The sequence below is a fragment of the Gadus chalcogrammus genome, chromosome 21 (assembly GCF_026213295.1).
Source record: "Gadus chalcogrammus isolate NIFS_2021 chromosome 21, NIFS_Gcha_1.0, whole genome shotgun sequence".
NCBI lineage: Eukaryota > Metazoa > Chordata > Actinopteri > Gadiformes > Gadidae > Gadus > Gadus chalcogrammus.
In genome coordinates, this window is record NC_079432.1 from 4059467 (window position 1) to 4086276 (window position 26810).

The 26810-nt window shown below is 44.8% G+C and overlaps 1 protein-coding gene and 1 long non-coding RNA gene across 6 annotated transcripts; both read left to right on the plus strand.

The window, feature by feature from the left end:
• On the plus strand, positions 1–26810 carry flvcr2b (FLVCR heme transporter 2b). Of its 4 annotated transcripts, XM_056581034.1 has the most exons (12): positions 535–818; position 866; positions 4356–4558; positions 7034–7175; positions 10236–10376; positions 14684–14751; positions 15324–15427; positions 17031–17141; positions 18431–18536; positions 18747–18858; positions 20316–20371; positions 23902–23998. In XM_056581034.1, the coding sequence occupies exons 1-12, from the start codon at positions 543–545 to the stop codon at positions 23986–23988; spliced, it is 1407 nt and encodes a 468-aa protein (XP_056437009.1). In that variant the 5' UTR covers positions 535–542; the 3' UTR covers positions 23989–23998. The 4 variants fall into 4 exon arrangements, with proteins under 4 accessions (XP_056437006.1, XP_056437007.1, XP_056437008.1 ...); XM_056581031.1 differs by lacking the exon at positions 4356–4558 and having other exon boundaries at positions 1–1022; XM_056581032.1 differs by lacking the exons at positions 4356–4558; positions 23902–23998 and adding an exon at positions 25029–26810 and having other exon boundaries at positions 2–1022.
• LOC130374336 (uncharacterized) lies at positions 10396–12780 on the plus strand. 2 transcript variants are annotated; one of them, XR_008893594.1, is made up of 4 exons: positions 10396–11182; positions 11986–12044; positions 12248–12319; positions 12409–12780. It is a non-coding gene; the product is annotated as an uncharacterized LOC130374336 (long non-coding RNA). The 2 variants fall into 2 exon arrangements; XR_008893595.1 differs by having other exon boundaries at positions 12635–12780.

Consider the following 26810-nt stretch of genomic DNA (forward strand, 5'->3'; position numbering starts at 1 on the left):
GTGTCACCGGGTAGGGAAATTGTACCACGTGCCGACTCAACAGTGGCTTGTATCTAGACAAACGGACCCAGTGCTAATACTACATGCGTGGACCTAGAGTGACACAAGGAGATCATGATCACGTGTGATTGCTGGTACTAGGCGGGCACGTAAGTAGCTCACTAAAAGCAAAGACAGACTTTCAACTTGGAGTGAAACGAGTTCTGCTTGTCAATTATATTCCTGGGGTGTTTGAGTTCCATACCGGTTGCGCTGGTTAGGTTGAGTTTACGTTCAACAAGTCTCTTGAATTTAATAGTGTTCTGTTCTGGTGTTAGGGTTAGGGATAGTATGTTTACGCGTTGTCATTTTAAACCGGGCAAACTTTAGTCTCTACAGCTGTAGACAGTATAAACACCCTGAACGGGCTGACCCGCCAGTGGGCATTACAACAGTCACACTCAGTGACTCAGAAACTCCCCCAAAAAGAACTTTAAGCAGTCATGTGGACATAAATACACTCGGGACATAGGTACACCCGGGACATAGGGACACCCGGCAGGATGGACGTCGAGGAGCCTCCCGCCGAGCCGCCGCTGCAGCCGACCCGGCTGTACGTGAAGCGCTGGTTCATCGTGCTGCTGTTCAGCTCCTACTCGCTGTGCAACTCGTACCAATGGATCCAATACGGCATCATCAGCAACATCTTCATGCGCTACTACGACGTGAGCACCTTCACCATCGACTGGATGTCCATGATCTACATGCTGACCTACATCCCCTTCATCTTCCCGGTCACCTGGCTCTTGGATAAGAAGGGGCTCCGGGTGGTCGCGCTGGTCGCCACGGCGCTGAACTGCGCGGGCACCTGGATCAAGGTGCTGAGCGTGCGGCCGGACCTCTTCGCCGTCACCTTCCTCGGGCAGTTCTGCTGCTCGTGCGCGCAGGTGTTCATCCTGGGCATGCCGTCAACCATCGCATCCGTGTGGTTCGGCTCCGAGGAGGTGTCCACCGCCTGTTCAATAGGAGTGTTCGGCAATCAGGTATGGAGGAGAATAGTGTTTTTTAAGTGAAATATTAACAAATTGTTGTTGATATAACTTGTTACTTCATCACCGATTGGTTAAAAGTGAGTGAATGAATGAATGAATGAATGCAAGGGTGTAGTTGACTGGCAGGTCAAACGTTTGGACATCTCTGTGGTGTTCTGGCGATGCAGAACAAGTCGCGTAATTACGCACGCCAACGCCTCCCCGTTCTCTCGTTTAATGTTATAAAAGTTTCCATCTCAGCGTTGCGTGATGGTGTTCCCTAATACTGACCTAATAATACCCTCTGGCTACGTCTGCAGAGTAGCTGACCACGACCAGTTCTCCTCACGGTTAGTGCGTTCGCGATTGGTATTAAAGCATCCATTTCAAATCAATAGGTGCGATATAGTAGTAGTGCCTTGAAGTTAGTTTTTTTTTTGGATACACGAAAGACATTCACTCTGGATCCAGTGGCTTCTTCAGTGTCCCCCAGTGTTGTCAGTAGAGGACGGTTAGCTTAGCTCACCTCCGAAGGCGCTCAATTGGAACCACAGGGGGTTCCTTTTAGGGACCGTCCATAAACTACATTTTCTTTACGCGATTTTTTATTTTATTTCGATAACTTCATAGGGACTTGTGGCTTATATCTGGGACAATTTTGATCTATATATTTTTTGACAAATCGGTCTCATGTAGAACAAATATTTTGACTGCTAGTGTACTATCAATTTGTTTTACATAAATATTTCAAATATTTACATAAATATTCCTTACAAATCTTTTTATGGAAGATGCATCAATATTTTTTAAAAGCTCCCATGTCATGTGACCCAGTGACTCCTAATCAATGACAGATATTACAACACTGCACAAATAAGATACACCTCTTTGTAATGGCCATTAGTGCGTCTTCTATTTTAGTATATGTATTGAATGAAAATTCATATTTCTTTAATGGCACATGACACCGCCGGGCTATTGATAAAAGGGATGCCTTTTCCATACAAATATTCTTCCCCACAGGAAGGGGCGGCGGGAGATGATGAGATAATTTCCTGTGTTCTGTGGTAATAGTACATTTTAGGACTTTCTATACCATAGGCTTTAACGCTCATTAGCAGTCAATCTATGTATGTGCATCAGCGGACCGATGGGAGCGTGGTGACAGTGATTTCAACTGTGAAATAATGTGGACCAGCTATAATTTATAGTTTCAGCATTGGGCAGCATGTTACAAAAAGGTAAATTAAACCACAAGCTGCTCTGCAGTGTACTCTATTTCTTTTAGTAGAAGCTGATATTGGGCAACACTTTTATTCTTTGGTAGTGGCTCCCATTGTGGATGTTATCAGGCCCTCTGCTCTTGATAGAAGCACCTCACTGAAGGCCATGTGTGCACATCAACGTCTCCATGCACACCGACAGATCCTGTTGGATTTGCTTGGTTCCAACCGTACTTACTTGGTTTCAACTCGTTATCAAGTAGGGAGTATGAAAACCACCACACACGTGCACACACGCACGCAAAGAATGCAAAAACACATCCAGAATAACCACACGCACAACCCACTTGTATTTTCCAACTCAAATGTATCATTCATGGGTGGTTAGACTTGTTCGGCTTCTGTCAACCTTAGTTGTGATGCCCTTATCATCAGTGATATATTATGGTCATTGCTTAGCAGTTCACCATTAACAGGCCGTTTCATATTTAGCCTTATCCCTGGAAAGTTGATACTGACCTGACTGTTTCAGGTCAGGGTGCTGTAAAATATTAGCGAAAAGGAGCCACTTCAACTTGACCTGAATGTTGTTTAAAGAAGCACAATTAGGCGATTGTGAGGAAATGCATGGTCTATGATCTTTAGACCCTAGCCAAGATGTCATCACAGTTCAGCCTAGGCTCCCGTCGGCAGGCTGGTTTATTGCCTGAATATCAGGCAGTATCTTCGAATGGATTCTCCATGACTGGGCTGCATCCTGTTGACACCATGCCTTTTATTAAATCAGATACCAGCATTACCAGTTTCAATTCCACAGGGTAGCTTCCAGGAATCAACCGGTGGATCGGTGTGGAGGTGATGCAGGACTGGTCAGTGGGGGAGGAGGAGGGTGGGGGAGGAGGAGGGTGGGGGAGGGTGCACTACCACGGCTCGGGGCAGTTGAGGAGAACCCTAGCAATGTGTTGCTACAATGCGTATTGCCTTCATGGTTACACAGTCGCAGGTTGAGCCGCTGAGCCGAAGCGCAGAGAGAATCATCCTTCTAATCACTGGAGCAAGGACATAACTGAGCACTTGGCGGCTTCTAGGTCGTCCCGTAAACGTAACAATGCAGGACACAAATGATTCAAAGTGCTGACCCGAGTGTTTGTTTACAGATACTTTTAGGTATTAAGCTCCTATAAACATGCTTACAACGATGAGTTATATATTTCAACAGTTGGCGAGAGTTGCCGGAGCAATTATAGGTCAACTTTTCTGTTCTGCCTGCGGTGCGCGTGATGCGAGTGTGTTCATGTTGAGTTGATGGGGGCTGAGGGTTCAGCAACACCGCTGTTTAGGATAAATACAGATGCACGTGCATCAAAGTGGACGCATGTAACAGGGGTGGGAATGGGTTAACGTGGTCTGCGCGACACATAAACAGCCTACAGAGACAACATTGCACCGCAGAGTCGTCGCAGCTGTCCCCCTTGGATTGGTCAGAGTGCAGCATCTCCTCTTAAAACATCAGATGGTTCACCGTGTTAAACCGATTTTTATTTTAGTTTAGCAAATCATTGGCCTGTGTCTATTTTAGTATTTTATTCTTGGGAATAAGACTCGACAGACGGTTAAGGGAGTTAGAGTCCGCCGAGTGCAGTCAGAGATCACACCGCTCGTTCTCTCAGCCCACACCGCGGCCTCGGAATGCCCCAGATCGGAGACACCGAGCGCAGCTGTGCGGACCCCTCGGAGCCCCGCGGGGACGACTGGATGAAGACGGCCCCGGGCCTCGCCTCCATCGTGTGGAGCCCCGGGCCCTTGGGCAAGTCCCTCTACACCAGCTCCCGGTTGGACCTGGTCGAGGGAGACCCCCAGCTCCGGCCGACCCCGGGGGCCGCCGAGACGAAGGTGTACCGGCGCCGCTGGGTCATGCTGGTTCTCTTCAGCGCCGTGTCGGCGAGCAACGCCTTCATGTGGCTGCAGTACGGCATCATCAGCAACATCTTCGCCCGCTTCTACGGCGTGGACCCCCTCGCGGTCGACTGGCTGTCCATGATCTACCTGCTGACCTACGTCCCCCTCATCCTGCCCGTGCTGTGGCTGCTGGACCGCCGCGGCGTCCGCGACGTCGTGCTAGTGGGCGCCGCCTTCAACTGCATCGGCGCCTGGGTGAAGATCGGCAGCGTGGGGCCCGAGCTGTTCGCCGTCACCTTCTTCGGCCAGTTCGTGTGCTCGGTGGCCACAGTGTTCGTGCTGGGCATCCCCTCGTACCTGGCGTCCGTGTGGTTCGGGCCCAGGGAGGTGTCCACTGCCTGCTCCGTCGGGGTGCTGGGGAACCAGGTTTGTCAGAGGGGCGTCTCCCCGGAAATGGGGACCTCACCGCACTGACTTATTTTCCGATCTTCGGTGCGTCTTTTAGTCCTGCTGTGTTTTTCTCTCGTTTTGAGGTAGTGTGTGCCGTTAGGGGAAGCTAGTGTGTACGGATTCGTGAACGGCACTTTGTTTTGTGTGTACACACCGGCCTGGCCTCGGGTGCTGGGGGAAGCGTGAGAGTCGGCATCAGGTTATGGCCCGGGCAGGCCTCCTCATACCTGCGCTGTGTCGGTTTTATCAAGCCAAGCTATGCCACTATTGTTGAGTCAAACTTTGGGTTGTGCGATGCTTTCTTCTCCGTTGCTCAGTGAATGGTTAGTGGTGGTTAATGTGTGTATGGTAACTTTGAGTGTTGTGTTTTTGGAGTTTGGTTTGCATGTTATAATAAATTGGTGACAATTTTACAATAAGGGCGCACTAAATAACCATTAGTTAACGTTAGTTAATGCAGTGATAAGCATTTACTAACAGTTCATTAATAGTTAACTGATGTGTCTAGTAATCATTTACTTCATGTTTCCTAATTGTGTTAATTTCTGTAGTTATCAATTATTTATTATTTAACTCAAACCCTAACCCCTATGCTATCCTAATGCTATATAATAATGCTTATTACTGCATCAAGGAATGTTGACTAATGGTTAATTCCTTAAGAGTTTAATAAACAAATGTACTAAATGTAGCAGGTCAAATTTAAATGCAGATATTCTGAACTTCTGCTCTTCAAAGTTATTAGTCAATAGTATTTGACGTGTATATAGTTCTGCTGCTCGATTATGAGAAAAATCCTAATCACGATTATTCAAACGATTATTTTTGTGTTAGAAAACATGTTGTATTTATTCAGCATGTCTCTCCAAAAAAAACTTTGCAACTGAGAACTTTGATATTTTTGCCTTAAAAAAATACCAAAATTGTCAAAAAGAAAATGTTCAAATCTAAAATAATATACAGATATGTATCCATCTGTTCTGCCCTTTCTATAAAACATAAAAAAAAACATAAAAATAAATAAATCGAAAAACTTGATTATATTAATTTTGTGATCGTTTGACGCTAAAATCGCAATCAAAATTAAATTAATCGCCCAGCCCTAAGTTATACTGTCTGATAGTATTCTGCATTCTGTCAGCTGCTCTAATCTCCTGAGGAGTGTCCCTCACTAATAACATAATTAAGGGTTATAAATGGACAGAAACCCTTTATCGCATTATTAAGGGTTATCAATGCACCCATTGATAACCCTTAATCACACAATTAGAATGTTGTGAACTAAGCCTCAGAAAAGTATGTTCCATAAAATCCATTGCAATCTCATGACTCCTTTTTTTAATTGTCTTCTTTGCCTTCAAGTCGTTCAAAGCGTGGAGTTTATTTTTCCTTACGTGGTACGCAGCCAGGTGTCGGACCAATCAGCATCCACTGACGTGGCCTAGCCACTATCCAAGGACCTTTTACTTTGAAATGTTTCAGACATTTTCTTGGCAATATATCTGGTAGCTGTGAGATTTTCGTTTCCTCTCTATGTCCTCTGTTGCTAATTTCCTTAGCCAATACTCTAATTTGGATACCAATACTGGGCTGTTGAACGGTTACTTTTTAAGATCCTGTCTTCCATCACTCTATTATTGGGACTGTTAGAGCCCACTAAGGTTCCACCATTCATTCATTCATCAAAGTTTATTCGGTTCTATCTCAAAGTGGCAATCTCAAAGATTTCCGTTTCGTTCTCTTTGACGATAAGCGATAATCCTTCCCAAAAATACAAATGGGGTCGCTATCACCCAGTTCCTAGAATTCAGGCTCCGTCACCATTGTTTTCCCTTAATCGGCCAGAGAAAGCAACCTCGAAAACATTAAATTCCATGAAAATCCTCAAGATTGCCAGAGAAGGCACTGGGCTGCGACCCAGGCGACACAAAGAGGGTCAATCCCGTGGTCCGACCTTGTGGAGTTGACCGCTGAAGCAACATTTTGTACAACAACTGTTCGTGGCAACGCAACACCTCACAGTTGGTTCCTCAGCCAGCGATTAACCCTGCAGCTGTTGTTCTCCCATAAAGACTCATTCACCAAGAAATGCGAATAAAGATTTACTTCGAATGATAGCATGAGAGAGAATGTCTTTGCATGATAAGTCTTTGGGGTTAGCCCCGTCACGTATCCAGGACAACGTGTGGACTCGGCATATCCTGCCAGGACTAGCAGGGGCGGAGCCTTCCCTGGAACGGTAGACTGGGGCAGACCTGGTGGTGGTGGTGGTGGTGGTGGGGTGGAAGGGGGAGCATCGAACGAAATACCTCTGCAGCAAAGAACGTGTGTTAGACTACTCTTTATAAAGCAGGTGTAGGCAGGTGATTGGTGATTGGTAAACTGGCTCGCGTGAGTTTGAGTCCCTCTGGTAGAACTTGCCATAAAGCTTACATTTCTCCTGTTCTCCAGCTGGGCATCGCCATCGGGTTCCTGCTGCCGCCCATCCTGGTTCCCAACGTGGAGGACATGGACGAGCTGGCCGGGCACATCCGCAACATGTTCTACATCACGGCCGGTGTGGCCACCTTCCTCTTCATCCTGGTCATCATTGGTGAGACACTCGTCTGGTTTTGTGTTTTTTGACCAGGAGCGGCGGATGTAACGTCTGCGTGATAACACACCTCAACGCCTCTGTTGTCCTGGGTGAACGTCGACATGTCAACACGCCGCACTAGGTTTCTCCATCGCCATGACACTGTCGGTCAGTGTCATGGTGATGGAGAAACCGAACCAAATGTCATCGTGGAGGAATTCAACTTTGATTCCCAAAATAAAGTTTGACCACCAAACTGCATTGCACCGAAACATTTTGAATACACAACTCATCGCTGAGCCCTTTCCTTATCTTTGACTTTTGAATCCCAAAGATAAAGTACGGTGAAGATCCTCTTAACAAAATGTTTTTTTAGAGAACAACTCGACACTCTTATCAACTCGCTTATCTTCATCATTTGAAGTGCAAATTTAACAATCGGGTGTAAAGATCATCACTAACAAAATGAGTTTTCCGGTGCACAACTCAAACAAGGCCCACTCCCTTATCTTGGACATTTTATGTGCAACGATAATGATCAGGTGTAAAGATCACAACTATCAAAATGAGTTTTTCATACACAGCTAGACAAGGCCCCCTCCCTTATCTTGGACTTTTGGATCGTAAAGATATTGCACTGGAGTAACGATCACGAGCTTTCCATTCAAGACATTTTCGGGTTGCGGTGTCAGATGACACGTGGTCATGGAGGAAGTTACTCACGCGGGAGGAAATGGGTTTTACAACGGAACCCCACTGCACCCGAGTGTCTAATTTATCCCTGTCTGCTGTTACTTCACCATTCTCCTCACTCCAACCGACCACTAGTATAGTCTCCTCTCTTCCATGCTGCATTCACACAAACTCACCACATCCTGCTTTAGGCTTCTTTGACTTGTTCCTTTTGTAATGTATGTCTCAAAGTCACGAGACACAGGTTCACAACGACGAGGGCGTTACTTTCAGTTCATGCGTACACTCATGTAGTAAGGTATATGCATGTTTAAAGGCCTGGAGGGAGGCCTAGGGACAGCCAGGGTGATGGGTACGGAAACCCCCATCGAAGGGGTACCCTAAGCCTGGGCAGAGAGGGGGATCTCAGCCGGGTCGCGGGCAGAACCCGACGAGATGGTAGAAACACCGTCATGGTCTTGGTGGAGGCCAGGCTCCATGCATGGAGCCAGCTTGGAGGTCATGAAATGCCGTAATCTTTGTAGAAATTCAATCTTGAACACAACTGTATTCAAAATCAGCGTTTGAGAACTTCCCAGAGATGAGTAAATGCTTAATTCAGTTGAGACTTCTTACTTTGTGTTCACCATGTGTGACATCTGTTGGTGCTTGTCTGGCTGGCTCCAAACCTTTTAGTCTCCAGTCAACAAAAGGTTGACTGGTCGGGGCATTCCATGTGAATGCCGAGCACAGCAATGTTTGACGGTGTTGATGCGATTACCCAACTGCCGTTTGACCTACTATTTTAACACAGCTTCCTCCCCTGTTTGAAGCATGGACCCTTTTACTTGTGTGTGTCTGTGTGTGTGAGAAACAACACGTACCAGTTGGTCAGTCGTGTGAAGCGTCCATTGTCCGTGACTCAGCCATCTCTCTCTCTCTCTCTCTCTCTCTCTCTCTCTCTCTCTCTCTCTCTCTCTCTCTCTCTCTCTCCTCTCTCTCTCTCTCCTCTCTCTCTCTCTCTCTCTCTCTCTCTCTCTCTCTCTCTCTCTCTCTCTCTCTCTCTCTCTCTCTCTCTCTCTCTCTCTCTCTCTCTCTCTCTCTCTCCAACAAACTTCTCCCCCTCATGTACACATCATCGGATGCCAAATGTGTGAAGGTTGCCCTGCTGGCAGGGCCATCTGGGGCCCCCCTGAGTCACGGCCCCTGGGAACAGTCTTGCTGTGGGTGGTTCGGGGCCCCGGGGCCAGAACATGTCTCATCGGCTCCACGGGGGGGGGGGACGCGGGCTTCGGCTTCTCCTGCAGGACTTTAGGACGATCACATGACTGAACTCAAGGAAGGGGTCACTCCAGATGTGTGGTTCCGGGCGAGAGAAAGAGGGCGGGACTTTGGAGGGAGCGACGCCCCTTTTAGTAACATGGGGTTAACAGTGAGAGGGAGAGAAGGCGGGGCTACGGAGGGAGCGACGCCCCTTTTAGTAACATGGGGTTTAACAGTGAGAGGGAGAGAAGGCGGGGCTACGGAGGAAGCGACGCCCCTTTTAGTCGCATGGGTTTAGCGGTGAGAGGCGACAGAGGGAGTGTGGATCTCCTGATAAGACGGATATCCATGTCTTGTCACGTTTCAGATATTGCTCGGTCAAAGTCTTGGTTCAAAAACCTCCATATTTCTTCTCCCTGTGTATGTGGTTCTTGTCATTGTGTTAATCTCACTCCACCGTCTGTCAGCTGGCGTACACACTGTCCTTCCTTCTGACATTTCACCCAACCCAAACTAAGAACGAGTTGAGTACTTATAACAACACAAACAGAAATGCTTCGTTAATACCCAAAGTACTTGTGCTAACACAACAGACCTTCTCTTTTTAAGTGATATTTTGGACCCTGTGTTGTCTGTCTCAGTAGGGGGTTGATTATAGGGGGCGCAGGGTTCAAAAGCCAGCACCACAGGTTTGGTGCCATTCAGTTCAAACTCGCTGGCATCGGAAATATAAATTTAACAGTTTGAAAGATCAAACAATAATGGCGGTCTAGTCAAACAAAAATAAACACCAGGAATGTACAAATACCTCGTCCTCCCTCACCTCCCCTTCCTTCCCCCCTACCCCCTGCAGACCTTTTTCCTGTTCCATAAAAAGGGAAATATAAAAAAACGCCGGTCCTCCTGTGATGTGATGCATTGAACTGGGTTTATTCCTGAAGCTTTGAGGCCGACTTCCGAGTGGAAGTACCTGCCGATTTCTACGGGAGCTGTCTATATTTATATAATCAAACAAACAAAGGGAAAGTAATAACACAAAGTATTTTTATTTATCTTATATGACTACATATATATGGGTTTTGGTTTTTAGTGAATTCCTTAAACATGTGCAGCATTCCAACAACGTTCCGGTTCTCTCCGCAGTGTTCCAGGAGCGTCCGGAGCTGCCCCCGACCCAGGCCCAGGCCCGGGCGCGTAGCCTCCCCCCGGAGCAGTACTCCTACCTGGCCTCCATCCTCCGCCTGGTGCGGAACCGGCCCTTCATGCTGCTCGTCGTCACCTACGGTACGGGGGCGTGGCCCGGAGAGGCGTTCCTTCGTTGAGAACGCTCCTCCCCCTTCTACAGTTGTTCCGATACCGATGCTAGTGTCGGAAATGACTTGCGAGTAGATTAGTCTATGCGCCGATCTGATGCATCACGTGACTCCTTTACAACACAGGCAAAGAACATCACAACACTACGGTGTTATTCTATGTTTCGTTAACGGTTAACATCTCCGACCTACTTGAGTTTGAGCTACCAAGTCAGAAAAACATAGATGCTTCTGCTTAACTACAAGAATAGAAATGAATTAATATAATTATAGATTAGAAATGTAAATGATCTTGTTCTGAAAAATAGATAGTCAAAAGTAAGTGGACATTGCTGTCATTGTAAGAGAACCAGTGCCATCATCAGTTACAATGCTGTGTCGGTATATACTCGGTATCGGCCGATTCTCAAGTTCAGGAATCGGGAATCGGGAAGGAAAAAATGGTATTTGAACATCTCTACTCCCTTCTAAACCCCCCCCTCTTGCAGTGGCGGAGCCAGGGGGTGGCCGGGGGTGGCCACGGCCACCCCCCGTAGAATCTCGGCCACCCCATTGGCCACCCCAAGCACCGGATCACAGCGGTCAAAAGTTTTGACGGCTGTGGAAAAATGCGGAACCTTTCTCGCACCGCTAGTACACTGCCGGACCCTTTAGCCGCGCGCAGCGCGCACACGTCCTGCATTTGAATTAAACGGCTCAAGCATGGCCTGAATGCCTGTTACCATCTGACGCTTCGACCGGCACCTGAGGCTAAGTGAAGAAACCCAAAACAGAAAGGTATGATATCATAATGGATGTTGTTTTTGTCTTCTAATAACTGTGACTATCCCACCCATGACTATCTATTTTGCGAAGTTTAGAAGCAAGGTAGATCGGAGGAGAACATAGTAAACTGTTAAAATTGCTATATGCTATGCTGTATTTGATAACTACGTTGCGAGATTGTGTACAGTGTTTTAATATAATCTCTCTCTAGTCTCTACACGTATTTGTTTTTGCAACTTCGGATCGACTTTCGATCTAGTTATTTGCTGTTAACTGCTATTGTTGCCAGAACGTGTTATGATTGTGTCAGGTATATACAGTATTTATGCTGCATTTTGGATAAGTGTCATTAAAGAGGGAAAAATAATGAAGAGGAAGAAGGCAGACATAGCGTCCTTCTTCAGGGCAAGTGGAAAGAAGTCAGCTAAGGCAAAGAATGAGGGTGAGATGGAGAAAAAACAGGCAGAGAGCGAGGATGAGGAGCCCCCAGAGAGCAGCAACTTAAATGGACCTCCAGGTATACAGTATAGAGACTCACATATAGTACAGCTTGGTATGAGGTTATCTTATTTACAATTGGCTTAAAGTTTGTCTATTCATATACAGGTCAGGTTGAAAGTGCATTGTAAAACATATCAGTTCGTTTTTTCAGTACATTAAAGTATGGCATATTTGTATTTGCTACCCAGAGACACTTTCACTAATATTATACTTTAGCTTAGTGTGTTTGTTAAACACTATATAGCATGCATTAGAAAACCTTTAGGAAAATTACCTGTACACCTTATTGTAATTATTTTTGATGTTTCTGAAAGATTGATCAAGAGCAGGACAGAAGAGTCCTCCCTGAGGAGTGGCCCCAGTGGATCCCCAGGTAAATTGTCAATCTTACATTGTATGTTGTACTCTTCTGCTAACTTTTCATCGATATTGTCCACAAGTTTATATTGTATATGTTTAATGCTGTAGAAAATGAATTTTAATCTTTTGTATCTGTGAAATACTTGGATAGTGGATCATTACACCTTGTGGAAAATACTTTAAACACGTATTAATGTTTTTAATATATATATTTAGATTCCCACAGAAGATTCAGACAGCGAGAGAGAGGAGCCTCCAACAACGAGTGGCGGCCCAAGGTACCACCAGGTATACTCACTCTTTCACACATACTGGACACTTTAATTCCACTTCAGTTTTGCCCAATCTGATACAGTGGCCTGATAATTCATAAGCAGGTATGAGTCATACCACTCACCGTCCTCAACTGGAGTAGAGTTGGATGAATGGCCTCAAATCTATAACGTTTTAAGCAGATTATAGTGTTCAGATAATCCATTAGATGTAACATGGGATAGTACACTCCAATGTATGAGTTTATCTTGATTGTTATTAATCTCTGTTGTAATTTAATAATTGAATATGCCTTTTTTTCCATTTTCAAACGGACATTTCCAAATCAAGAACCGATAGATCTTTAAGGACAGTCATTGAAGTGTTCAGTTTTAATGAGATGTCACTGTTTGGATTCTCTGTCTGATATGTGTAAATGTGGCTCAAACTTGAATCTAATCTTGCAGAGTCCGCCTAATACCCATTGTGAATATGATGTTTGTTATTATGTGTTTGATAGATGTTTATGGATCGAATTGAAGAAAAATTGACACTGCTTATTTAAACAGGCTGTTAATGCTTGTCATATTTACATTTGTTGGAATTCAGCAAATTGTATTCAGGATGTTATTTTATTTATTTTCATATTTCTATACATTAGCTCAGTATTTTATACTTTTTGTTATTTAAAGATAAATCCATATTGTGATCAGACTTGATTAAAAAAACATTGCACTTCTAATTTTGTATCCTTGTTTTGTATTCCTGATGATACACTGAGAGAATTGACTTGGCTTGTCGCCATAAACTGAGGACATCTCTACTATAAAATAGAATACCTTGCTGTCAATGCATATCTGTACAACCATTGTTCGACTCAGTCGTACAATACAAATAAAAACACAAATAGCAATCAGTAAATCAACACAGTTTAAAAACAAGTATGAATACAGAATAAGTGTATATTCTCTTTTAAGTTTTAGCTTCTTTGTTACTTTGCCTTTAGGTATTAGAACAATTTAAATATATTGAATACTTTTCTATTGCACCTTCATCTGAATTCCGAATAATGTTGAGATGTTTGCTGTATGTGTCTTAAATAGCTCTGCATCTCCTGGTGAGACAAATGCTTGCCACCCAAAAATTATCACTGGCCCCATCCTGGCCACCCCAATGGAAATTTCCTGGCTCCGCCACTGCCCTCTTGTACTCCTCTTCCTGGTAGATCTTCGTGGACTTTTGATATCTCAAAACCCACGCAGACGTTTTGATAGATTGAGTATCTTTACGCCGACTCCACCCAACGGTGATGTAGTCATGGCTGTATCTACAGGGGATTTATTGAGTTATTGAGAGATTAGATTGTGAGATTGCTATCGGCGCTTTTCCGGTATATTTATTTTATAGATTTGGTTGCCAGTTGTAAAAGGTCAGCAAAAGGAGATGCTGAAGACGCATCTAGCGATAACGCTCGTTAGTTATTTGTCGTTTTACTAACTAGACTGTCTCCCGTCTAAATAGGTCACAATACTTTGTGTGACAAAAGTGTACGAGATGAGATGTGACCTGGCTGATGAGCTTGGCGAGGTTGTGGGGACAGAATGATGTGACGTCAGAGTTAATAAACAAACGTTTTGTTTGCCAAACTTTTGTCAGAACTTACTCCTCCAAAATTGTTTAACTTGTAGTCCATGGCAGAGGACTGCAATTTGAACATTGTGTGTGATTGGTCAGAAGAGAAAGGCAAGGGGGTATTTTGATCATGTCTCCATGGAGACCACTGGTTCTTGTTAATGGAACGTTCAGCAGCCAAACTTAAACAGCATAGAAATAAAACTAAAATGTCCTCAAAAGACTTTCTCAGTGTAAATAAAATCTGCCCGTTGTTTGAAGTACTGAGTACAAATATAGAAATTATACAATATTCAGTAAATAGTACTTGGTTACCACCAACTACTGGTTTAATTATTACCAACTGCTAATCGCATTATGAATAATCTAGAATGACAGGCCTGGCAAATTCCTGTCCTAATATGCAGACTTCTTTTCATACTTTTGTTTGGGTTCATGGAGGATAGCTGGTCCGGGTATTACATACTTTCCTGTTGCCAAGAATCCTCATGCCGTCAGACAGTTTGTAACTAGTTTGTAACTGGTAATATGTCTATCTTTTCTACCATGACATTATTCTCTCTCTCTCTCTCTCTCTCTCTCTCTCTCTCTCTCTCTCTCTCTCTCTCTCTCTCTCTCTCTCTCTCTCTCTCTCTCTCTCTCTCTCTCTCTCTCTCTCTCTCTCTCTCTCTCTCTCTCTCTCTCTCTCTCTCTCTCTCTCTCTCTCTCTCTCTCTCTCTCTCTCTCTCTCTCTCTCTCTCTCTCTCTCTCTCTCTCTCTCTCTCTCAGGACTGAACGTTGGCTGTTTCTACGCAGTCGGCACCCTCCTCAACCGGATGATCATCATCCACTACCCTGTAAGTCCTGCCCTTGGGCAATCCAATAGTGATGGTTTTGGTGTTCTACTCCCCGCTGCAGGGTTGTGAGTTCGAACCCCTGTCCACAGTCTGCCCATAGGCTTCCTCGGGTGAGAGGCCCTAAACCCCCCTACCTGCTCCTACCTGAGTTCTGTATGATTAAAAACACTTTGAATAAGAGCAGCCTGCTGTTATTCAAATTATTTTTGGCCAGTCACCATGCTACAGACATAGCCATTGTTTCTGCCACTATGGATATAGTTATTTGGCCTAAACCTCCTTTGATTCTTTGACACTCAAGTTGAACGTCACCTGTTGCTACAATACTTACTAGCGGATCGAGAAAAGTGTGTCTTGTATGTGAGGTGTGAAAGGTTGTTCTCCTAGAAAGATACCTTATAATTGTCCCACCCCTGCACCTCCCCCAATGCTGTTCAAATGGGTCAAGTTGACATCTGCAATCGCCCTGTTTTACCTGTCGACTGGGTTTTAAGAGCGCAACCACAGAAGAATGCAGAGAATGCTGACGTCGTCCTTTAACATCTGTGGGTTGCTGTGTGACCTTTGTTCAGGGTGAAGAGGTGAATGCTGGGAGAATCGGACTTACCATCGTGATCGCCGGCATGGTGGGGTCTCTGATCTGTGGCATCTGGCTGGACAAAACCAAGACATACAAGTAAGAGGACTAGCAGCAGACTGGTGAATACAATAAGTACTGTCGGCAGCCTGCATGTCAGGAGACGTCTGAGTCCAAACTGCTCATTGATGTCACTGTATGTCGCTTTGGATTAAAGGCTAGATTACTAAATGGGAATATACAACATGTGCATGATTTACACTGCGACCGTGACGATATACCAAATGTACGTCGTCTTTAGGGACGACGAAGACAAATCTCTGGTTGGAATGGGCGGTTGGGTGGCTGCGTGTCATTGTCATTGTCAGTGTCACGTCCAAATGACTTTGAAACAAAAGCGATGGCTTCAGTGAAAAGGTTTCCTCGAAGAACGCAGTCTGGCGACCTTTTACAAAGGAAACCACCAGGCCATAACCCAGCTCCAAAGAGAGACCAGAGGCCCCGCCCTCCCCTTCCTTCACATCAGGCCCCGCCCTCCCTTCACATCAGGCCCCGCCCCTCCTTCACATCAGGCCCCGCCCTCCCTTCACATCAGGCCCCGCCCCTCCTTCACATCAGGCTCCCGCCCCTCCTTCACATCAGGCCCCGCCCCTCCTTCACATCAGGCCCCGCCCTCCCTTCACATCAGGCCCCGCCCCTCCTTCACATCAGGCCCCCGCCCCTCCTTCACATCAGGCTCCGCCCTCCCTTCACATCAGGCCCCGCCCTCCCTTCACATCAGGCTCCGCCCTCCCTTCACATCAGGCTCCGCCCTCCCTTCACATCAGGCCCCGCCCCTCCTTCACATCAGGCCCCGCCCCTCCTTCACATCAGGCCCCGCCCCTCCTTCACATCAGGCTCCCGCCCTGAGCATGTGTTGTTGTGCTCGCGGCGCTGTTTGAGACGTCTGGGGCTTGGAACTCTGGGGAACTCTTTGGGACTCTGTGGGGCCTGTTGACCCAGGTGGGACACTGACAGCCCTTCCCCCCCCCCCCCCGGGTCTCAACCCAGTCCTCCCTGCCCCCCCAACCACCCAGCAGTATCCAAACAGGCGTGGGTGCCTGAACTAAAGATGGGACACTATATTGAAATAATCTTGATCGCAATTTCCTGACGGGAAACAATAAAGGGCTATCTTATCTCATCGTAGATTAGGATATGGGACTACATGTTGGCTTTTCTTTTTCATATTGTGATACTATTTGGTACTCGATTATTTTATGAGGGAAGGATTTTGGTATATTTTTATATTGCGATGCAGCAGAAGTGTATTGTCTCTTAAAGTCTATTAAGCTTTGCAGTTTAGTCGAGTCCGGGCTAAGTCTATTTAAATGTAATTAAGCTATTTCATTATCGCTCCCGATTCCATCAGACTGATCCGAACACAGGTTTTATTTTATTTTCATTCGATACACCTTCGACGGCCTATTCAAACTCCCACTTTTTACCCAAATTGTAAAACAAACCCAGGCCGTGAGACCTTGGGAACCAGCTGGACCCAGTGTATGTTTTTGTTTCAACACTTATCTGTGTGTGTGTGTGTGTGTGTGTGTGTGTGTGTGTGTGTGTGTGTGTGTGTGTGTGTGTGTGTGTGTGTGTGTGTGTGTGTGTGTGTGTGTGTGTGTGTGTGTGTGTGTGTGTGTGTGTGTGTGTGTTCTCCCAGGCAGACGACCCTGGTGGTGTACTTCATGTCTCTGGTGGGGATGGTCGTATACACCTCAACCCTTAGTCTGGGCCACCTATGGGTGGTCTTCGTCACGGCCGGATCTCTCGGGTAACCCCTCCTCCATGCATCTGATTGTCTTGTTATTTAAATGTTGAAAATGTCACCGTTGAAGATCAGATAAGAGTCGATGATTCCTTCTATCTCAATCCTTTTGATCTGGCAACCCAAACCACAGCAGGTCTACAAATCAGAATAAGGAATACATGCAGGGTTTCCTGGCAGTCCGGCAGTTGGTATGTGTTTGGGTTCACATACCAACTGCCGTGTTTTTATTTTTTTACTTTTCCAGGGCTATAAACGAGAGGGTTTCATCTGTTTTTAACAGCATGTAGAAAAGACGGTAAAATACCCAACTGGCAAACATTTAGCAACAGACTCAACATTTTTAGACTTCCTCGATCGCGGCCCATCGTGTTGTTGTTTTCTGCGGACGTCAATGTGGGTCACTCACATCAAGGAAACTTGTGTAACTGATTCAAAACTCACTCACTCACTCACTCACTCACTCACTCACTCACTCACTCACTCACTCACTCACTCACTCACTCACTCACTCACTCACTCAGAGAGAGAGAGAGAGAGAGAGAGAGAGAGAGAGAGAGAGAGAGAGAGAGGAGAGAGAGAGAGAGAGAGAGAGAGAGAGAGAGAGAGAGAGAGAGAGAGAGAGAGAGAGAGAGAGAGAGAGAGAGAGAGAGAGAGAGAGAGAGAGAGAGAGAGAGAGAGAGAGAGAGAGAGAGAGAGAGAGGGGAGGTTCCGTACGTGTGTGTTTAGTTCAGCCATCGGGGCAGTACTATACGGTGGCAGTATTTGTCCAGCGTGTCCACACATGCACACACAGGGCCAGGGACGTCGATCGTAGCTTCAGGCCCATTGCAAACATAGCCGAGGCCAAGACCAGCGCACCCATAAGATCTTCACCTCTGGGCAGGTGATTCCATAGTTGTGGTTATTGGAGCCAAACCACAGGAAAGGGGTTTAGTTGTGGTTGGCAAAAGGTGGATAACGTAAAAAGAAAGTGCTGTACGTTTTGAATCGTACAACTTCCTGTTGTGGGGGGCTTAAGAGAGGAAAATACTTGCTTGCATCTGGGATTTGTTTCTTACCTAATCTGCTCCTAATTTATTTTATTTGAAGCAGTTCCCCCACTCCCTGTACGCATGAGCAACCAATTAAAAACCGTGTGTGTGTGTGTGTGTGTGTGTGTGTGTGTGTGTGTGTGTGTGTGTGTGTGTGTGTGTGTGTGTGTGTGTGTGTGTGTGTGTGTGTGTGTGTGTGTGTGTGTGTGTGTGTGTGTGTGTGACTGTGTGTGTGGTCCGTCCCTGCGTGTGTTCTTCTAGGTTCTTCATGACGGGGTACCTCCCGCTGGGCTTTGAGTTCGCTGTGGAGCTGACGTACCCCGAGTCAGAGGGCACCTCCTCCGGGCTGCTCAACTGTTCCGCACAGGTGACGGCCCCAGCTGCCGTCTTTGTAGTTGTCGGCCCAGACGTCAGCCTACGTCTCTCTGTGTGTGTGTGTGTGTGTGTGTGTGTGTGTGTGTGTGTGTGTGTGTGTGTGTGTGTGTGTGTGTGTGTGTGTGTGTGTGTGTGTGTGTGTGTGTGTGTGTGTGTGTGTGTGTGTGTGCGTGCCACTCACCCTTTCCCCTCGTGCCGACAGGTGTTCGGGATCATATTCACGATATGCCAGGGGAAGATCATCGACACTTACGGCACGCTGCCGGGAAACATCTTCCTCTGCGTGTTCCTGCTGATCGGCGCCGGACTGACGGGTGAGAGGTCAAACGGTTTTGGGGGTTTCGTGACCCTTTTAAAGGGGCAGTGTGCTAAGTCACTTGTTTGAAATGCCTTGTTAATCTCATGTTACGTTTACTGAGTCAGCCTCTCTTTTTTTGGGGGGGGGTGGGGACAGAAGGGAGGGAGGCAGAGGGTTTAATATTATTTTTTATTAGAATGAAGCTAGTTTGAAATTGCTAATTATTACATATTGTACTTTTAAAATACAAGGGATCATAAGAGGATACTCTAAAGGAGTTTGCCAACCGTTTTTGCCGGGCGACTTTGGTCACCGTGGTTACTGATTAACTCCAGAGGTTCAAAGACGTTCTGCTGATCGATCGTGCGGTCACCTTTGCGTTTTATTGTTCCCAGAATGACATCTTCATACCTCAACGCTGACTAGGACGCTACGACGCGATATGAACAGCGCAATAACGCACCGGTCCGCCCTGTCACCGGGATTTACCCAGAGGCCACGTTGAGATTAGTAGAAGGATCTGGACTTTAGCGTCAACAGCTGTTTGATAATGTACTTTTATGAAGCCATTATCAACCATAACACATAAAAACATTTCTTTATTCAAACTACAACCTAGTTCCACGTCTGTTCCCCACTTGGCACCGTTACACATTTGTCTTAAATACGAATTAAGGTTAGGTAGCTTACATTTCATGGTCCATTTAACGCTCTATGAGCAATGAATAACTTGGCTAGGAAACAGGAGGGCAAGAGACGCGGACGGTCACAATGATTCTCCTCTCAGAGATCAGACCACACAGAGACCTCCTTCTTCCATGCCTAACTTATTCAGAGACACCCACTGCTAATGCACCACTTTGTGCCCAGATTCACATTGCCATCTTTGTCCTGGGGAATAAAAGCGGAGCCCTTTCACTTAGTCTGGACATGATCGAGAAATGATTTCCTAGCTTTTACCCTAAAGGAATAACTCTGAGGCCATAGAGGAGTTATGTATCGGTTACCTTGGAAAACTTTTCTGGAACAAAGGTCGTTCTTCCTCGGTACACAAAATTGACTCGGAGGAGACAGAAAGTTTTGTCCTTGTCAACAATAATGCATTGTTTATAAAGAAGCGTTGATGGAGGAATGCTGCGGTGCCAACTTTCTGTGAAGAGTCTCGCTGCGCTTGAGAGCCACCTGCTGGCGGTCTACAGTACTTTCACTGTTTTATATTTTTACATTGTTGTTAAAAAAAGACGATTGATCAAATTATATAATTATATTATATTATATTCATGATAAATTGTACATAATCCATGATTAATCATTATTCATATTTGTAATAGCTTGACCAAAAACAAATCTATTTGTTTCACATGTTATGTTTATATGCAAAGAAACTGGGTTAAAGACTGGGGTTCTAATACAGTAACTCACATTCACTTGTCATTCATCTAACTTCGAAGTGTGTCTGTTTCGTTCCCACAGCTCTGATCAAATCGGATCTTCGTCGACAAAAAGCCAACAAGCTGGTCAAAATAGCAGTAAGTGTTTGGATCCGTCATTAACCAATGCATGTGCTGGGGTTAATTTAGTCCTATGGGTGACTTAATTAATGGGTGGGTTTGGTTTAATCCTGAAGCTGCTTATCCTGATGCTACTCAATTAGATACCATAAAATTACAACCTTATTTCGACAATATTTGCACTACAAATACCAAAAGAAAAACTCACCAGTACGAAGTGGAACTTTTTAAATATGAGGATATTTTAGTCAATGAAACTTGACAATTCCTATTGCTCAAGATTTCCCAACAGCATGTTGACCTGATTGAGTATCAAACTGGAGTATTATAATCCCGGGGCAGTTCGTCCCTGGTTCTGTCTGTCGGTGTAGAAAGTTCTCCTCCTCTCCTCAAATAGTACGCAAAGCAGTTTTAGAATTGAAGGTGGAGGAAAGCAAAGATCGGAGCAGTGATTGGTTCTGTACGACAACAGTTGGACCAGCCATGATTTTTGTATGGTTCTGTAAACTGGATCAGGGCAGCGTAGAGTCATGCTGTGTGTTGTTGCTTTGTGTTAGCAGTAGTGCTTTGTGTTATTGCTTTGCGTTAGCAGTAGTGCAGCAGTAGTGCTTTGTGTTATTGCTTTGTGTTAGCAGTAGTGCCTCGTGTTAGCAGTACTCGATATAACAGCAGACCAGCCGCCGTATGCTGCTTTGTACTCATTCTGATTCTTCCTCTGCTGAAACTCTCTACAGTCACGTGATTAGCACTATAACAAAATATACATACGCGCGTGTGTGTGTGTGTGTGTGTGTGTGTGTGTGTGTGTGTGTGTGTGTGTGTGTGTGTGTGTGTGTGTGTGTGTGTGTGTGTGTGTGTGTGTGTGTGTGTTGCTATGAAGGGCTCGTGCTGAACACCACATTGGCCTCGTCTATTTTTAATGACCTTTTCTGGCCGTTCAAAGCAATGCGAGTTATTCCACTCGCTGGGGTTGTCACCTTGTGTGATGTCACTACTACCTCACAGGAGTATCATGATGAGGAAGATTATCATTTGAAATTTTTCTAAATGTTCCCCGGCCTGTTCTGGACTTTTCTTTTGTTACCAAACAAAGATTTATTGAACTCCTGTGTTCATCCGCTAAGAACAGTAGTTACTGTGTACCACAGCAGCCTTTTGACCAACCGCTTTGTTAGGTACTTGAATGCCCCAGATAGTTTCCCCTCATTTGTTTCTAAGGAAATAATGAACCCCCGCCTAGGAGAATATGTGTCGTTTACTTTGCAGAAGGAGCTCTGCGTGAATTTATTCTTGATCCTGTCATATTGTTAACCTGGCGAGTACAAAAAGTTAAGACCCATAATCCGATGTGCAAACGTCCTTCATTTCCAACATTGGCTTGTACTTCAACCTTGAGCATGAGACCGTCAGACTAATCGCTTTATCTGTGGCCTGACAGTTACGGTTGTCCTTAGAAAACTGCGGCTGGCCGTTTAAAGATATTAATCGTTACCACGGCTGCCAAGTCACGGGTTTCTATTGGATTCCAGGAGATTTAACTGAAAAGGTTTAACAAATCTGCAATGTCCAACAGTAAAGCGCACTCGCACTGAGCAAGAACATATTCCACAACGCACACTGCCTGACACTTTAAAATAATTCATTTTTCAACAATGATAAACAACGATCTGAATTAAACAGTAAACAGCGACAGTAAACACGATCATTTTATGATCAAACAGAATGTGAACAGAAATTAAGATGACTGAATTCAAAAAGTGTTAAACATTATACAGTAAACAGAAGGGAGGGCTTCCCTGGCACGAGACAAAAACAACTTGACGTGAGCACTCTGACCATCTCATTCACTCCCTCCTGATTGATTGATTGTTTGATTCATCAAGGGATGTCTGTTTGCTCGTGCTTGAAGACAGAGCCGGGCTGGGATATTCTGAGACACCAGCAGAACTTTGTACTATTTATGAAACATTTATATACATAAAACAAATCTCCCGGACTTGGACGTCGGAGACTTCTTTCCAAGAGGTCCGATTCTGAGGGTCTCCTGAGCACTGACAGTTCCTGCTGACCATTAAAGCAAATATTTCAGCTATCTCTGCACTGTTTACGTAACGTTACGACAGCCATATGTCAAAATGACACCGTGCCCCCGTGGAACGCTCAGCCCCTCGCAGGGTTAGCCGAGGACACTGTGCTTTGCTTTGAACGGAGTTAAGGGAGAAGTAGAAGATTTATTTCATTAATCCCTGTGGGAGAAATTCGTCCAGCACAGCAAACGGGAACGAATGGTAGGTTTCGGTGCCATTGCCTTGCTCATGAGCCGGGCAGGGGTGTTAGCTTTTGAATAGAGGGGAGAGCGATAGTCGTGGTCTGAACTGTTCTTGTTTACTCAGATAAGTAGGTGCGCCCCCGCAAGCGGGAAGCCAACTCTCTGTTCTCTATGCGTCAACCTGAACTTTGACCTTGTGTTGGCGCAGCCCTGCTGTTTGGCTTTTGGAGATAAGATTAGTCTGATGGGTCCAAAAACGTGTGTGCATGTGCCTAGCCATAATCGATAAAACACACACACTGGGATGTAGAGTGATTGTGGATTATTGGTGTGTTTGACAGCGGCCAAGCAAGACAAGAGGTTGTCACGGTGATGATGTATGACGTGGCACTGACACGTGACGTAATATGTTGTGGCAGTTCGACAAACAATAACGCGTTTGAATTACTAAGTAAGAAGGAAACGGAAATTAAACAGAACTTTGATTCTGATCTTCTACCGAGTCGCTCAAAACCTGAGAGTTCACATGACTTTGTGGAAGGATGGTACACAAACAAATAAAGAAAAAAACACATGTTTGTGGTTACAAACTTTCGGCGGATGATTGTGTTCGTGATAGAGGGGATTACGTTGAATTCAGAATGCGTTGAATGGGTTTATGATCATTCGGCTAACTTGATACAGTGATATGATGCATGTTCGAGTCTCACTATATTCACCTTTTGAGAGACCCTTATTGGCTAATGTCACTAATAACCACTAATTATTATGCATTACTAATGAGAACTAATGAATCCAAAAAACCTTTTAAAATACTATTATACGTGGTGAGATCATCACATATATAATTACACTTACACCTCCCATATGCAAAAAGTCTGTAAAGAAAATACAAAGAACAAACGTTTCCATAACATATTATTAATAGACAAATAATTTTTCTAGTCCTTTCCGGTATTCCGCTTAAAAACAATATGATAATCATTTGAATTGCAGAAAGAAAACACACTACAAACATTTGCATATGGGTTGGCTCGTTTGTCTCTGTGCAGCCTGGTCCGTGCATGACTATCCCTAAGGCCCGGGTTCCTCCATGACTGTAGGAGCGGCAGGGCCCCCGCTGGCTCGTGTGTCTCTGAGTATCGTCCTGCATGACCCCATCATGGGGCCCGGGTGTACTTGTCTTTCTGTGGCACCTCGTTCCTGCATGACCCCCCCCCGTAGGCCCCCAGGTGGAGGTCCGGGGGTCTGAGTTTTGACCACCAGCTGTGTATTTTAGGCCGCAGCAGCGATGACAGACCCGGGCAAGGAGTGCAGGGCCGTCACCCCAATGATCCAGCCGCAGAGCGTCCCGCCTCCTTCTTGAGATTGACCAATCAACCGCCATCGCACCCGCCCCCACCCCCTCACCCCCCCACCCCCCCACCCTTTCACTTCCAAAACCAAGCCAACACTTGCTGGGTTCGACAAAAACTAAAATCGAAACCAAATCCTAGCGCGACCCGCGGACGAGCGAAGGTAGGTCACGGCTGAGGCACACCGACTATTCACACCACCCAACCCAACCCCGCCCTCACCCCCAATCCCATCACGCTACTGGTAATCAGCACGCTGCACACACGCACACACACACACACACACACACACACACACACACACACACACACACACACACACACACACACACACACACACACACACACACACACACACACACCTGCCTGTTGGATGTCCCGCCCATCCCACTAACTCTTCCTTTCTCCTCTTCCATCGATGATTCACGTTCCTGCGTTGTATTTTCGTACGATCACGGACGTGTTACCTACTTTAGGATGTGGAGATACCTCCGAGCGAACTATTGGTACACAGTGTGTCAAACCGACCAGCATTTTAAGTTGATATTTCTATGTGGATTCTAAGTGGTTGTTCAACTTTTTTACACATCTGCTGTTTTTATTGTCATTCCACACTGTTTGTACTGTATTTTGCTCTTTGGGTTTACAGTATCAGTGACATAGTCATTCTTCAAATAATAAGTAGGTAATATAAGAGTCATGTATTTTTAACATCAGGGATGGTTGATTATTACATGTCCTTGAGTATTCCGTGTATTTTGAATGCAATATCCTCCCCGAAGCTTTAAAAAACCCGTCCTAGGACTGCCACCTGGTGGTTGGTGTGTGTATGTTCAACTGAACGGTCACTCACCGAAACGACCAGTCATGGATGTCAGTTGGATAAAATGACACACGGTTACCACCAGTACAGTTCTTTCAATGTATATTAATAGAATATCAACATAACATTTGGGAATATGCAGGAAGAACACTTTTGTAAAGAAAATGGCTATCAGAGGCTATATTTTATTAACTTTGATGAAAAAATAACATTGTTGTTACTTGACAGGATCCTGACTCTATGACTGGCACACCTTCAACAACCATTTTGAGGGAATTCAAGTGTTAAACACACACACACACACACACACACACACACACACACACACACACACACACACACACACACGATCATTTTATGATCAAACAATGTGAAAGTAAATTAAGATGACTGAATTCAAAAAGTGTTAAACATTATTAATTTATACCTATATCAAAGGTTTCTAATTAACATTGTATAAACACATAGTTTGTTAATCTTTCTTGTACTTGGTATGTTTTGTATCGAATCTCAACCACAGAAATCACAAAATCATTGCACTCTGGATAATGACAGTGCCTAAATATTTTTTGTATGTGCAATTCAATGTCTTTCTATACGTAACTTCTATCACTTTAAAATGTGTTCAAACTTGATTGTTAAGATATTGGGAAACCATACAGCAGAAATGAAATTGTGTAGGTTATTTCTTAATGACTTAACAGTTATTTTATTATTTTTGTGAGAGAAAAAGATTAATTTGTTGTGAAGAATAATCTGCTATTATTGTGGTTTGTATGTTTTTACATTTTAAAAATGCCTTAAAAGAGCAACAGATCTGTGAAATATGAAAAATATGCTTAGTTGTATCTTCAATCATGGCTGTCTACTTCGAAGTCTCTGTGAGTCTTCCAAACCATGCCATATCTTTGGAAACATGACATTAAACATGTTGAACTGGGATGAAAATAATTTCATAAGTGGTGAAGATATCACATACAATACCATTGTATCAAAATGCAGTTAATAGTAATCTGTATTTAACACAACAATGGCTGCCGCTCGTAGGCCTACGTTTGTATGAGCGCAGCTCATGTGAACGTGTGTGTGCACAATTTAACCACACATGCCTTGTTCTCTGTATCTTTTCATCAGCAGATTGGATTACATTTGGTTTGTTCATGAAGAACAATTTGTTGTTAAATATTTTGAGCTCCTCTTTTTAATAAAGTAACCTATAAGTAAACGTTTGTTCCAAAGTATGGTGGCATTGTTAATCAAACTGGATAATTACCTGATTATAACCGAAAAGCTGGCTATGAATCAAGAAAAAGCGAACTCAATGACATCATTAAAGTTGCAATAAACTTTTATATTGCTCGTATATCAAACATCCAAAAAAATATATGCAATTACGTGTTCTGTCCACACGGTGACACTGTTGCAATCCAGTTTACAGGGGCTTCAATGGCTCAAAGTTTTAACTGGGATAAACGCTAGCATGAAGCCTATTAAATATGAAGGCCAATTAGACATTAAAACCTGTGATCAGTAGAGTTGTATTTAAGAATAATTGTCGTTTGCTTATAGACTAATGCAGTATCCGTGTGGCCTATGACTGCCTATGAGATTATTAAAGCATAGGCCAACAGCTTGACTCCTTATACTACAAAACACTAACATTAGCCTACAGTTGAAATTCTTCCAAAAGCAGGTATGTTAGGGATTCCCTGGCATTACCATCGACTACCACCTGGCTGTGTGGCGGATGTGGGCCGAAACCTTGCATTAAAACTCCCAGAGAGCACATATAGACAAAACGATGACTGTTGCATTAATACGCATGCAAGTATGGGTGGCGTCTCAGATGTTTCCTTTAGTTTTATGATGTGTGCCTTTAAGTGTGTAGGTGTGTGTATATATGTCTGGGTGGGTGTAGGCATATTGGCGGGCAGAGCGTCTACACATTCGGGCGGTGGAATCGAAGCATGGCCCATCAGGCCAGAAGTGGGCCTGCACACCTTGCAGCAT